General features: G+C 41.3%; 1 protein-coding gene and 1 pseudogene across 1 annotated transcript in view; one reads left to right on the forward strand and one right to left on the reverse strand.

Moving 5' to 3' along the window:
- Positions 1 to 15,454, reverse strand: part of LOC110577731 (amyloid beta precursor protein binding family B member 1 interacting protein) — a 109,319-nt gene that overhangs the window by 13,789 nt on the left and 80,076 nt on the right. The window contains exon 10 of the mRNA XM_021687152.1: positions 10,790 to 10,900. Coding sequence (XP_021542827.1) covers positions 10,790 to 10,900 — 111 coding nt within the window. The remainder of the gene's footprint in view (positions 1 to 10,789; positions 10,901 to 15,454) is intronic.
- LOC110577733 lies at positions 5,414 to 5,899 on the forward strand (annotated as a pseudogene).

Below are 15,454 nucleotides of genomic sequence, written 5' to 3' on the forward strand. Positions count from 1 at the left end.
ACTTTTGCTTTTGGCTTCAGCACTGACCATCAAGGAAATGGCTATTTTTGAAGTTGATCTAAGTCAAGGGCAATGTGCCTTTGAACGTCAGTTTGAATCTGAGAAGCAGCATCTGGACTAGTCTCCGTGCTGATCTTTCCCACAACTCAGTGGCATTGCTGTCATTGCCCAGAAAGGATAACAAGACCCGTGCAGACTTGAAGAGCTTGATGAGAGGTTAGTAAGTTTGGGTTTTACAGATGAGAAAACTGAGGCCCAGAGAAGTTACTATATATTTTACACCATGGTCCACTAGACTCTTGGAGGTCTCTTGTCCTGCTACCTAGAATTTCTGTATTTATATTAAGCTATTAGGCCAAAATTCCAAACTTTAAAGGTACCACAGAAAAAAATTAATAAATTGTAAAGAATTCTTCCTTTTAGCCTTTTGACCCAGTTGAGGAAATTCCACCTTCACACTTCTCTCTGTGAACGGACCATTCTCTTTGTTTAGGTCCTTCGGCTCTGAGAATTTGCATCCGTATCACTGGAAGAATGGTCTTTTTTTTTTTTAATTTTATTATGTTATATTAGTCACCATACATCATTAGTTTTTGATGTGGTGATCCACGATCCATTGTTTTCGTATAACACCCAGTGCTCCATGCAGTACGTGCCCTCCTTAATACCCATCACCAGGCTAACCAATCCCCCCTCCCCCCTCCCCTCTAGAACCCTCAGTTTGTTTTTCAGAGTCCATCATCTCTCATGGTTCATCTCTCCCTCCAATTCCCCCCCCATTTTTCCCTTCCTTCTCCTAATGTCCTCCATGCTATTCCTTATGTTCCACAAATAAGTGAAACCATATGATAATTGACTTTCTCTGCTTGGCTTATTTCACTTAGCATAATCTCCTCCAGTCCCATCCATGTGGATGTAAAAGTTGGGTATTCATCTTTTCTGATGGCTGAGTAATATTCCTTCGTATATATGGACCCCATCTTCTTTATCCATTCATCTGTTGAAGGGCATCTCGGCTCTTTCCACAGTTTGGCTATTGTGGACATTGCTGCTATGAACACTGGGGTGTATATGGCCCTTCTTTTCACTACATCTGTGTCTGTGGGGTAAATACCCAGGAGTGCAATTGCTGGGTCATAGGGTAGCTCTATTTTTAAATTTTTGAGGAACCTCCACACTGTTTTCCAAAGTGGCTGTACCAACTTACATTCCCACCAACAGTGTAAGAGGGTTCCCCTTTCTCCACAACCTCTCCAACATTTGTTGTTTCTTTCCCTGTCCATTTTGCCATTCTAACTGGTGTAAGGTGGTTTCTCAATGTGGTTTTGATTTGGATTTCCCTGATGGCTAATGATGATGAACATTTTTTCATGTGTCTGTTAGCCATTTGTATGTCTTCTTCAGAGAAGTGTCTGTTCATGTCTTCTGCCCATTTTTTGACTTGATTATTTGCTTTTTGGGTGTTGAGTTTGAGAAGTTCTTTATAGATCTTGGATACCAGACCTTTATCTGTAATGCAAATATCTTCTCCCATTCTGTGGGTTGCCTCTTTGTTTTGTTGACTGTTTCCTTTGCTGTGCAGAAGCTTTTAATCTTAATGAAGTCCCAAAAGTTCATTTTTGCTTTTGTTTCACTAGTTTTTGGAGATGTATCTTGAAAGAAGTTGCTGTGGGCGATGTCAAAGAGGTTATTGCCTATGTTCTCCTCTAGGATTTTGATGGTCTTAGGAGTTTTCCTGAGGGTGACAATACGGAGCTCCCCAGTGTTGCCTGTAGTCTTCCATTCTGGCCAGCAGATGGCAGCATACACTTCTGAATGGCTGCTGTGCCTCCTCCCCCATTAGACAGGGGTTCAAAGCTTCCTCATTAATTCTGAACGTTAGATTTTAGCTTTATTATAAATGTAACCCCAATGATCATCCTCTGTGGGGGCCTTTAAAATGGAAACTCTCTATCAACTCAGATCATGTGGCCTAGCAGCAAAAGTGGATTTGTAACATTAATTAACTGGAAGGTCATATTGATGACAAGTGACTTATTTCCTGGATGGAATGTAACATTCCACAGATGCCTGCAACACTCCCTCCAACAACGGAATCCGCAAAGTCAAACCAAAGTTCTTGTCTTTCCGTACCTGAAACACAGCTCCCTGACTTACAACAGCATTCTCGTTGACGGTCATGTAAGAGGGGCAAACTTGGGTCTCTTCAGCAACTTAATGCTTACAATTTTTCTTAGAAAGCAGTTATTATTTTTTTTTCTCCTGAGAAATTTTTAAAGTTAACATTGTTACCTTGGGCTTGCTATCTTAAAATATTCTTCGTTTGTTTTTTGGTTCATGCTTCGTGAGAGCCAGGTTCCTAACGGCAGACTATACGTCACGTTGTGCTTGCAACGAAGTGCACCAATCAGCTGTCTGGGTAGAGGTACCCACTCGAGCAGCACAATAAATAATTTCTTAAGTATGTTATTTATCCAAAGAGAGTAAAATGTGGTTATTCCATTGAACATAATGGGTTTTGAGGATAAAACAGAGGCAAGAACTCTTGAACTTGGGTTCTGTGATGATGAGGTAGATGTACAGACCTTGGTTCATTCTCACTGACTTCCTTACACTACATGCATACTACAAATGTACATGGGAGAGTCAGCAACCGATGACCTCTGACGTTGCTTGCAATCCTCAGATTTTATGGTTCTAAGACGAGCTATCTAGTGGGTACGAGGCTCCTTCCTGGCTCCCAGGACGTCATACAGCAAGTCACTGTGCTTGTTTTCCAGTCATGGTTTAGGACCTTGCCAAGGGGTTTCCTCCCTGAGCCTTTCACTGAAAAATTATTTGCAAAGGGGTTTAAGGAAAAAAAACTGCTGGTTCAGTACCACTGGCCAGTCTCTTGTGCAATTGGTTGGATTGTTCCTGAAAGAGAGAAGCTCTTTCATGCAGCACAATACACAGGGGTCAGGGCAACTGCAGATCAGAACAGATCTTACAGATCCTCTAAACTGAGGTAACTCTGTGTTACAAAGGAGAAGACTGTGTCGAGAAAGATTAAGCCAAAGCCGAAGGAATGGCTAAGAACTAAAGACCTGTGCATTCACCAAATACCTCGGGGTGCTAAGAAATATACCTGTCATTAATAAGGATGAATAAGAGGCTCACACCATAATTAGGAAGTGGCGGCTGGGGATGTTGCTGGAGGAGACATATGTCAACAAAAATATGATTACTCTATGACATGGTGAATTTCATAATAAAAGTTTGAAAACAGAGAATGAGAAAGGCTCTTTGGAAGAAGTGTATTCTATCACTCGATCCCATTGAGGCACATCTAGAAATTCTGTGTGGCTAAGGCCTGGGAGCCATGGAAAGAAGAGGCAGAAAATGAGCTGGAGCCAGAGTCCAGTGCCTGGTGTCAAGCTCGCATCTGGACATTGTCCTGTAGGCATCAGACATTTTAGAAGATCAGAGGGATGCAGGCAACCCCTGGCAGTGATGTGGAAGATGGGCTTGGAGTGAGGGGGAAGGACAGACAGAGAGGGCTGGATGAGACACCTCTGTGATGGAAAATCAAAGGTTGATGATGGGTTGGACAAGAAAGGGAAGGGAATTCTAGGATGGTTTCTCTATCTGTAGCTTGGAAAAGTAGTTGGGTATTATGGGCGTAACTGCGTCCCCTCTAAAGATATGTTGTAGTCCTAACCGCTGGTACCTGTGAATGGGACCTTATTTGTAAATAGGATCTTTGTAGACATAATCTAGTTAAAATGAGGTCACACTTGATTAGGGTGGGCCTTAATCCAATATGACTGGTGTCCTTGTGGGAAGAGAAGAAACACAGACATGCAGGGAGTGGAGGGCATGTGATATAGAGGCAGAGACTGGCGTTATGCGGCTGTAAGCCAAGGAATGCCAAGGATTGCTGGAAACGGACAGAAGCCAGGAGAGAGGCATGGAGCAGATTTTCCCTCAGAGCCCTCCAAAAGGAACCAACCCTATGGACACCTTGATTTTAAACTTCTGGGTTCCTGAATTGTGAGAGCAAAAATTTCTGTTGTTTTAAGCCAGCTGGTCTGTGGAACTTTGATATGGCAGCTCCCCAAAAGTAATACAGTGGGGGATGGTACCACTCATCTGGAGTGGGACTGCAGAAAGGAGTTTGTGGGGGTGGAGAGAGAGCTGAAAACACCATGTGACAGGTTATGGCTGAAGTGCCCTTGGGCACAGTTATCTCAGGTGAAAGACTGAGAAGAGAAGGTGAGACAGTTGTCTATAGACTGGGAATTATTAGTGTGCAGACAACAGCTGGAGATGTGGCTGTGCATACGATTCCTCCAAAAGAGCAGGAGGCTGGTGAAAACAGAATATCGAACCCCGGAGAACATTCCAGTGTGTGTGGGAGGAGGAGGACCCTGCAGAAATGGAGGAGCAGGTGGATAGACGGGTCTGGGTTGAGGGCGAGCCTGTTATCACCAATGCAAATGACGCCAGGAGGACCAGAAGCCTGAGGATTGAAACAGCTGATTGTTCACCAGAAACTGTAATAATAGTTTCAGCACAGGAAGGAGGAGAAGCCAGCCAGAGTGCAAGCTCCACAAAGCCAAGTTATCTGTTTTATTCACTGTGTATCCTAAGGTCCTGGATAGCAGTAGGTTGGAGAGAAATATTTTGGAATGAATGAGTTTTACTGACAGAATAAAAGTTGAGGACAAGGAGGACATACTGCTCTCTCAGGAAGTCTGAGTGAAAGGGAAGGCAGAAGCCAAAGGTGTGGGGAAGATCAAACTGAGGGAAGTGATTTGGAATACCCGCCCAAGGAATATTTGAATGTGTTGTAGCCCAAGAGAAGAATTCTCTGGAGAGAGGGTGAAGACGCTGAAGCAAAAGGGAGTCACGGATGGTGCAGGTCCCAGGGAAGGGTTAATGTTGGAGGGACTGGCCTTGGAGGAAGGAGCCTTTTCCTCTGAGACACAAAGTTGGAAGGATGATGACTGTGTTAGATTAAGTTTAGAGGTAAACAGGAAGTAAACCAGGGCAACTCAATCCTTCCCTTTTCTGTCTTCTCCAATTAGAAGGCAAGGTGTGCTGACTAGAGAGGTTCATAGGTGAGAGACTCTTTGAGAAGAGTATAGATGATGTCAGGGGATGAGGTAGGAGATTGAATTGAGCAGAAAGCAGGGGGAAAAGCTCCTAAAATCTTCTGTGAGGGCAGGAGTTGACCTGGTCAGCAAAAAGCAGACTCAAGAACCAAAAGTGAGCTACTTAGCTCAACTGTATGAGCCCCACATGTGATGTGGCTCTTGAGTAGGCTAGGGAAAGGAAGGTGCAGTACTAAGAGAATGTTGACCCTAAACCTTAGCTCTAAGAGATTCAAGATAGGAGTGAAGAGGGAACCGCCATCTTCCAGTAATTTGCCAAAATGACCAACACAAAGGGAAAGAGGAGAGGTACCCGCTTTATGTTCTCTAGGCCTTTTAGAAAACATGGAGTTATTCCTTTGGCCACATACATGTGAATCTATAAGAAATGTGATATTGTGGACATCAAGGGAATGGGCACTGTTCAAAAAGGAATGCCCCACAAATGTTACCATGGCAAAACTGGAAGAGTCTACAATGTTACTCAGCATACTGTTGGCATTGTTGTACACAAACAAGTTAAGGGCAAGATTCTTGCCAAGAGAATTAACGTACGCATTGAGCATATTAAACACTCAAAGAGCTGAGATAGCTTCCTGAAGTGTGTGAAGGAAAATGATCAGAAAAAGAAGGAAGCCAAAGAGAAAGGTACTTGGGTTCAACTGAAGCACCAGCTTGCCCTACCCAGAGAAGCACACTTTGTGAGAACCAATGGAAAGGAGCCCAAGCTGCTGGAACCCACTCCCTATGAATTCATGGCATGATAAATGTAAAGAAAATAAAAGACCTCAAGACTGTAAAAAAAAAAAAAAAGAAAGAAAAGAAAAAGATACGAGTGAAGAGAGTTCGTTCTCAAGAGAACACACTTTATGTTTAACAATAAGCATGAGGTGACCTTGGCCAAGTTCATGAACCTCTGGGGGTTTCTGTTTCCACATCTACAATGTAGAGATGATAATGCCTCCCTCGAAGGGCTGTTGAAAGATTAAGTGAAATAATGTATGAAAGGACCCAACAGAGAGCCTGTAACATGAGAGGGCATACTACTATTAATATTAATGACAGAAGGGATAATAATTAATATTAATGACAGCACAATAGGGCAGGGAGCTTGATGTGCATTTCTGTTCATTCATTCGTTCAACAGATGTGAATTAAGCATTTAATACTGATTCAGGCTCTGGAACATAATAGTAAACACAAAAGAAAAAGTTTATATTCTACTAGGGTAGAAATCCAATAAAAATATAAAACGTTACATAATATAATTTCAGATTATGAAAACTTCTGTGAGGAAAATGGAGCAGAGTAAGGGGTAGAGAGAAGATGAGTTAATGGAGCAGAATTCCAATGCTCCTTCCATGATAACTCCACGGCCTCTGAACAGACCTCGATAAACACATCATTTCTCCTGGAATATATTTACTTCCACTGACGCATCGCATTTAGCCTCAGAATGGAGTGAGAAAGAATTCACAAAGGAGGAACTTCATCACAGGCTCAGAAGGGGAGTGTGCCTCAAAGACAAGTACAAGGAAAGAAATGATTCTCGAGTACCAAGTCCTTTCTTTGGATTCTGGCATCTTTCCCGTGAGTATGCACAAGCTCTAAGGGACAGAGGTCCTCTGGGAACCTCTGGGTCTGGGATATTGTCTTTCTCTCACTAGACATCCCTGCTGAGCCTCTGGGCCCCAGCCCTGGGTTTGGGGCCTTTGCTCCCTCCTGACAACTGTCATTCAATTTGTCCGCTCTAAAGTGTATTCCATTACCAACTAAGCCCTAACTGTGGATGTTTCGAGGTAGGACACATTCTAATACTCTAAGGGACAGGTGACGTCTATCCTGCTTTCTCAGAGTGTGGTCCTGGCAAATGGCAGCAGCAGCACCTGGGAATTTCGTGGAAGAGCTAATTCCTGGGCCTGATCTCAGACCCACTGAATCAGAAACTCTAGGGGCCCAGGAATCCGTGTTTTAGCATCTCTCTTGGTGATTCTCATGCACAGTAAAATTTGAGAACCACTGGTCAACAGAAATATTACTAATGATAAAGTGTTGTAATAATGACTACCAATTAATGAGTGCTATGTTTCCAGACATGGAACTCAGGGTGCTTTGAACATATATTATTTAATCCACATAAGAAGGGTCGGGTACAATCATCCCCACTTTGTAGAAGAGGGCAACAGGGTGTAGAGAGTGTCGATAATGTGCCAGGTGACAGGCCAGGACTCACACTCTCATCTTCCTGACAGCAGGAAGGTGGACTGTCATAATCAGTAAGCTCACACCGAATAAGACACTTTTGGACTGGATTTCTCAGTCAGTGCATGGCTATGGAATCATACAATCTCTTAACCTGCTTCTCCATATCCCGAGTTCCTTTTGTAATGTATATACATATTCTTTGAATTCTGTACATCTGTTCACCCTAATGAAATATTTTAATGTCAAGAGACTTTTTTCCCATAGTGGACAGAAAGGGAAATAAGTGACCAAATGTTCATAAACAAGTTAAGTTCTCCAAACTGCGATAGACCCTTTTACTCAGCAAATTAATAACAATTCCCAGTATTTTGGGAAGGTACTGAGATTCATGCTTAAGAGCAGAATGAGCAGGGTGACTGCTCATAAAATTGGTTTGAGAACAAAACTGATCACATTCTGAGGAAAAGGGAAATGTTCCATGAGGACTGTTCCTGACTCCTGTCCATTTCTGTATCTATCAGGCCTGCTTTTTTCCTCTATCTTGGAGCCCTGTACCACCCCTAAACCCCACTTCAGAGAAGCCCCCAACCCTCTCCTGAAGGCTTAGGCCTTGGATATGTGGGTTTTATTAAACATTTTTTTTATTTTTATTTTTTTGGATATGCGGGTTTTAGATGTTCTAGTCCAATACCCTGGGTCTCAGCATGGCCATTCTTGGTGCAGCCCAGAGTTACCTGCAGCCCAGGTCAGATCATTCAAATCGTGATTCCAGGACCTACTTCCAAACTTGTGAGTTGGCATGAGAAACTGAGTTCCTGTCCTGCTCGCTGTGTCTAAACCTCATCCTGGGAACCTCTGGGTCTGGGATATTGTCTTTCTCTCACTAGACATCCCTGCTGAGCCTCTGGGCCCCAGCCCTGGGTTTGGGGCCTTTGCTCCCTCCTGACAACTGTCATTCAATTTGTCCGCTCTAAAGTGTATTCCATTACCAACTAAGCCCTAACTGTGGATGTTTGGAGGTAGGACACATTCTAATACTCTGAGTGTAAAACTTGGCTGTGCTTAGGGAAAGCAAAAATTCCTGGGCCCCATCCTTAAGCATTTTGAGTCAGTGGGTCCAGGGCCTTGGAACTTGTATTTTTACCATGAGTCTGAGTCAGCCAGTTACTGACCAGCATTTCAGAACCTCTCTCAAAACCTTCTCCCTGCTTAAGAGATGCGGGCGTTAGAATGCACACGTGGAAATGAGGGCCTCCAGTCTGCTAACTTCTCAGGGTCTCAGAATTCCAAACAAGGGCTAGGGGGTCAGACAGGAACACAATGAAGACACAGTTCAGGCCGGCTGGTGGCAGGCGTGGGGCAGGGCAGAGATTTTGCATCCTAACAAACAGCAGTCTCAGAAAGGGGCCTCTGAGCCACCACCTGGTTGCTTTCTTTCTTTCTTTTTTTAAGTAGGCTCCACACCCAGCGTGGAGCCCAATGCAGGGCTTAAATTCTTGACCCTGAGATCAAGACCTGAGCTGAAATCAAGAGTTGGACGCTTAACCCAGGTGCCCCCACCGCCTGGTTTCTTATCGTGGTTCAGCCACGTACTGGTTGGGGAGTCTCTGTGCGCAGCTTCCACATCTATATTTTAGGGAGAATTATGGCTCTTACCTCAAAAGGTTGGTAAGAGGATTAAATGTGTTAATGTATGTAAAAAGCTTAAAACATTGCCTTACAGATGCTATGTGTTTGTCATTATTCTCACTACCCCGTCTATGCCAGGAACAGGAAAGGAGATGCGGGAACCTGAAGTAGGCAGGACATTCTCCTCATCTCTCTTCCTTCTGACCCAAATGGACCCTTGCCTCAGGGCCTTTGCACTTGCTGTTCTTGTTTCTGGAATGCTCTTCCCTGGGTAATTCTTCCTCCCTCACTTTACTCACATCTTTTGTTAAATGTCATTCCTTCAGGGACCCTTTCCCTGGCCAACCCATTTAAAGAGGCCCTGGTCCTGGCACACTCTGTCCCTTACCCTGTTTCATATTTATCCAGAGCCTTAGCATTACCTGATATCACTTTCTTTTTTTGTTTATTGCCATTTCTCTCACACTGAATATAAACTCCATGAGAACAGGGATTATTATAAGTTTGGTTCACTTCTGTATTCCTAGCACCTGGGACAGTACCTAGCAGATAGCTGGCATTCAATCAACATTGAGTAAATGAAACAATGAATCATGGAACACTTCATCTAAAACTAATGATGTAATGTATGGGGATTAACATAAGAATAAAAAAAAATAAAAAAAAATATTGAGTAAATGAACGAATGAATGAATGAATGCCCAGGCTGCCTGCGCTCAATCAGAGTTTTGGGAACGTTTGGGTCTAGGAGACAGACACCCAACTCCTGGAGTAACAGATGCGTGACAACATCACACTAGTGTGAGCACCTCTGAGATCATCTCTAATGACGTGGTCCTTGACAAAGAATATGTTTGCCATACATGTTAAATGTTAAGTGTTGTCCTCCACTTACGAAATGATGTAAACCTGTAGTATAGACTTTGAACCACTTCCTCAGGAGAGGTGACATGGACACCCACATGGAGTGTGGCAGCAGACATTTCTAGGAACGTGGTGATGGGCTTCTTCCGTCGGGGGGGTGGGTGGGTGACTGACCTACAAAGGAATCTCACCAGGACCCTGGTCTTATTAACACCTGCTCCGCAGACTTCCATCCCAGATGGAAAATGAGGAACCTGACTCTCAGGAGAAATTCTGTACACAGCCTTGTGCCATACCTATGGAATTAGATAATCAGCACTCTCTGGTATGAGATGTGATTGAGGGGCTGAGAAGGGAAAGGAATTTATGGTGTTTGAGGCAACGGTATGGTCAGAATAGCTACATAAATTCCCTGAATCCATTTCTAGGAGTCAGTTGTTAATTTGGCGGAAAACAGTTGCTTCTGCCCAACCTTCCAAAAGACGGTGCTAACGTAAACCTTACCAAACACCCGATAATTACCTTTTGATAATATACACCTTAAAAAGTTTCAAGACCCAGTAATGCTATTTTTAGACAGTTTTTTTCTATTTTTTGTATTTTCTATATTTTTCTAGGAAATCTTGTGACGTTCCTAATTTCTAAAAACTTCTTACAGCGGAATAATGGTCCAATAAAGAACTGAAAAACCGTAGATCAGATTTGTTCAAAATGGAGAGCTTTCATTTTTATAAGTGATGAAGAAGCCTGGACAGATTCATTATAAAATAGTTTTAGATTCAGAAACAGGAACTGAGGGCAGAAATGCTTCCACCTTTCCTATTTTGGTTTAAAATGAAAAAATTACTATGATACACTTGTGGTTAATTATATAACATTTAGCATTTTTTTCACTTAAAAGGAAATATTGACTCGAATTGCTCACAAATCTAAATCAAGGACTTCTTATGACATACCTTTAAAACAAAGCAGTAGTCAGTGGGTGCTTTATATTTCATTTTACACTGAATCCCATAATAAATGTTGACATTTTCAAACTGTATAAAACATGCCAGATCTCGAGATGTCTGAAAGACAAGGAAAAAAATAACCTTAATTGAGTTGACAGCTAATAATTTTTCAAGGCTGTCCTTGACGGCACAACTAAGGATCACATGTTAGCAGAAAAATATTGAATTTTAGGTAACTTATTTAAGCATCTATCATGTATATATTTTCTGAAAGTCAAGCCGGCATTTTTAGAGGTAAAAGAGCACACCCCAGACAAAACGGTGTGCCATAGACCCAGCAGTGGAGTGGAACATTGTACTGCTTTTCTGGCACCTGTATGTGGACTCCCAGGGCCAGAGGTGACTGGCTGACCTTGAGCCGCTGTTACTGGTGCGGTCAAGGCGAGGGGACTGACCACCTAGTCAGAAATTTCATTCTGGCTTCTGCCATTCCAAGTCAGTGATTTCGTGATTGAGCATTCAAAAAGAGAAAGTCCTCCTCAGGATGAACAATAAGAGGTAAATTTGATGCTCAGTAAATCAGCACACACTTCATGCACTTCTCCCTGAGAAAAAAAAAGATTCCTTTCATGCTTTCTCTTCGGTGCTGGCGTTGCCATGGAGACAGAAACCTCTCCACCATGTATAATGTGCTTGTGAGGACTGCAATCTCTCATCTACATATTTGGTTACACTTCAATTAAAATTCACCCTATTACTCTTTTTTTTTTTTTACCTTCACATTCTACAATTCTTTACTAGGTTATTGAATAGAGAGCAGAGGGCAGAATGGCTGCACCTCAGTGTACAATTCCTCCTTTAAAGATGGCTGTACAGTTTTTTTCTTGTAAGATATTTTCTTCTGGATTTTCAAAGTCTTGTTTTCTTTTAAACTGAAAAAATAAAACCTATTCATCATAATTTTAAGAACAATGTATTATACATATATATATAATTAAATGAAAATCTTCTATGCTCCTTTTTTCTAATTTCACTCTTTTCTCTGGAAGTACCATTGTTAATAGTTCGGAAGTATTCTTCCAAATGTTTCTGGGTGAACATTTATATACATATGTATATGGGTAGACATACCCATATACATGCATACACATATACAATTTTAAAAATACGAATGATGAGATTTTACTATAAACACTCTTCCATGAACTTGCTATTTTCTTAACATAGTATCTTGGGGTCTTTCTATGTCCAGACATACGGACAGATACACAACAGTCATGGAGTGAGTACACAGTGCTCCACTCCATGGGCGTAACGATTTATTTAACCATTCCTACCACAGATGACTAGAGGTTATTGTAATCTTGCTCTTGCAAAAAATACTGTGCATATGAACAAATATTTCCGTGGGGCAGATTGCTAAATGCGGAGCTGACATTTGAAAGGGTATTCCCCTTTATAGTCGAGAAGATCTTGTTAAATTGTCCCCCAATTTGGCTGTATCAGTTTATATTCTAACCTTCTGAGCATGACAGTGCCCATTTTTCTTACTTACTCCTGCTGAAATCTGGATATTATCAACATTGTTCATTTTATCAATCTCATAGGAAGAAATATTTCACCTTTCATTTTACATTTCCCTGATATACTACTGGTAAGACAGAGCAACTTTTTAATTGTTCACAGGCTATTGATATTTCTTTTTCTGTAAATTCTCACTTAATAAGCTTTTCTGTTTTTCTATGAGCAGGTTTTTTTTTTTTCTTATTGATTTGCTGAGGTCTATATATTTTGTGGGTATTCATATTTGGTTATACATGCTAAAGTGTACTCTCTAACTCCAGAGCTAGTCTTTAACTTCTTGTTTGGTATCTTGGGCAGTAAAGAATTAAAAAACCCCTGGGTGGGGGGTTGGGGTAACTGGGTGATGGACATTAAGGAAGGCACTTGATGTAATGAGCACTGGGTGTTATATGAAACTGATGAATCACTAAATTACTTCTGAAACTAGTAATACACTACATGTTAATTAAATTGAATTTAAATTAAAAAAATTAAAAACACTTTACATGGTCAAATTTGTCCTTTTTTTCCTTTATAATTTTGAGTTTTTAGTCTTACTGAAGGTTTCCCCATCCCCAAATTATGAAAATATTAACCTATATTTTCTCAGAAAATTTAAAGCAAAATATAGATAAAAGAAAATTTTATATTTTTTCTAAATATATTTAATCAATCTATGATTTAATTTGGAACATGGTATGAGGTAAGAAACTATTTTCTCCAAATAGATATACGATTATTTCAATGCTATTTATTAAATACCATAGTCATTCCCCACTACTATAAAATGCTCATTTTAATTTCCCTTATATTACTAGATCTGTGTTGATCTGTTTTCTCCACTTGTACTGTTTTTACCTAATGTTTTGGCATCTGGAAGGAGGAGTTCTACCTCAATTTTCTTCACAACTTTTTTTTGGGGGGGGGGAACAGTATCTCTTCCTGATTAATTTTATTTTTATTTTTTTTTCAACATGGGGCTTGAACTCACAACTCTGAGATGACCTGAGCCAAGATCAAGAGTTGGACACTCAACCAACTGAGCCACCCAGGCGCCCCTCTGATGAATTTTAAAAATCAGTTTGTGAAATTCAAGTCAAAACAATCCTATTGAAATTTTTCTTGGGGGACGCCCAGATGGCACAGTTGGTTAAGCGGCTGCCTTTGGCTCACGTCATGATCCCAGGGTCCTGGGATCGAGTCCCGCATTGGGCTCTTTGCTCAGCGGGGAGCCTGCTTCTCCCTATGCCTGCCTCTCACCCTGCTTGTGTGCTCTCTCTGTGTCTCTCTCTCTCTGACAAATAAAATCTTTAAAAAAAAAGAAAGTTTTCTTAGGATTTAATATATAGAAAGTTTGGGAGAGAATATCTTTTCATCCACCAACATGGTATATTTCTATTTATTTCAGTTCTATTTCACTTCCTTTATTAAATTTTATATTTTATGCCACATAGGTCTTGAACATTTCCTGTTATGTTTATTGTTAAGTATTTTGTATTTTTTTGTTCCTACTATGCATAAAATATTTTGCATTATATTTTAATTTGCATATTGTTTGTACAAAGGAAAACAGTTCCTTATTTGGTAAATTTATTTGGTCCTAATAGCTTTTCAGTTGAGTGTCTTATATTTCTGGTAGACAATCATGTCAAGTGTGACTAAAGAGAGTTTTGTCTCATCTTTTCCAAAAAATTCTACTTCTTACTCTTTTTCTTGACTCCTGGATTGTTCCTCCATTCCAAGGTTAATGGTAGCAGTGAGAAAAAGTACTTTGGTCCAAAGCCAGTTGAACACTTCTAATTTTATCACTAAGTGTGTTGTGATAGGTTTATTTATACATCTCATTTACATGTAAATGCCAAAGTCTTTTTTCCCCCAAACACTTCTAAAACAAAATTATTTGTGGGTCAGCTCACTCTTACGTCCCCATTATGGGACTGGACTGAAGATGGCACAAATGGGAAGGTCCCAGTTCTCTAAGATCGACACTACGTAGGAGCCGTTGCTGCCCCTAAACCGAGCGTTACCCATAGTGCCTCTCCTGCATTCCAACAGCGGTAAGACAGTCTTCCAACTAGAGCGGCAGACCTGGATATTTCCCAGGACTTCACCTGCTTGGGAACGTGGGTCAAGCCTTATTGGAAGAAGCCTGCAATTTGTACATGTGCCATTTGGTGGTGCCCTGGATTTGGAAGTGAAGGCAAAATGCTTCAGAATACCCCAGATATAGATGAGAGAAGTATCCTAAAGCTTTTTATGGGTAAGCAAAAGATGGAAATGCCCCAAGCCTCTAAAAAACGGTCTTAGAAAAAGCTAAGGGTCAGAATGAGAGTCAAAATTCATTTCAAAGATGGAGAATTTATGATGTGCTTGTAGATCTGAGGCAATAATCTTTTTTTTTTTTTTAAAGATTTTTATTTATTTATTTGACAGAGAGAGAGAGAGCGAGAGCAGGAACACAAGCAGGGGGAGTGGGAGAGGGAGAAGCAGGCTTCCTGCCGAGCAGGGAGCCCGATGTGGGACTCGATCCCAGGACCCTGGGATCATGACCTGAGCTGAAGGCAGACGCTTAACGACTGAGCCACCCAGGCGCCCTGAGGCAATAATCTTAAATCACCACGTAGTTTAATGATACCTAAGACACTCTTCTAAAATAGGCAGGTAAATGCATCTAGTACACCTCAGAGAACAATTTAAATGTTCAAAGTATAAGGGCTACAATCTTAATGTAGATCTCTCAACACTTACACCTCTATGATTCCAGATAAAGGAAGTTTACTATAATGGTAAATACAGAGGAAGAAAATCTTCAGAAATAGATAAGTAAAGTAACAAATTAATCTCTAGAAAAGTGCTTCTGCCATAATTTTTGAAACCTGACTTTAAAATAGATAAAATTCGGGCGCCTGGGTGGCTCAGTTGGTTAAGCGACTGCCTTCGGCTCAGGTCATGATCCTGGAGTCCCTGGATCGAGTCCCGCATCGGGCTCCCTGCTCAGCAGGAAGTCTGCTTCTCCCTCTGACCCTCCCGACCCTCCCCCCTCTCATGTGCTCTCTCTCTGTCTCTCTCTCTCAAATAAATAAATAAAATCTTTAAAAAAAAAACAGA

This window comes from Neomonachus schauinslandi, chromosome 5 (assembly GCF_002201575.2).
Source record: "Neomonachus schauinslandi chromosome 5, ASM220157v2, whole genome shotgun sequence".
NCBI lineage: Eukaryota > Metazoa > Chordata > Mammalia > Carnivora > Phocidae > Neomonachus > Neomonachus schauinslandi.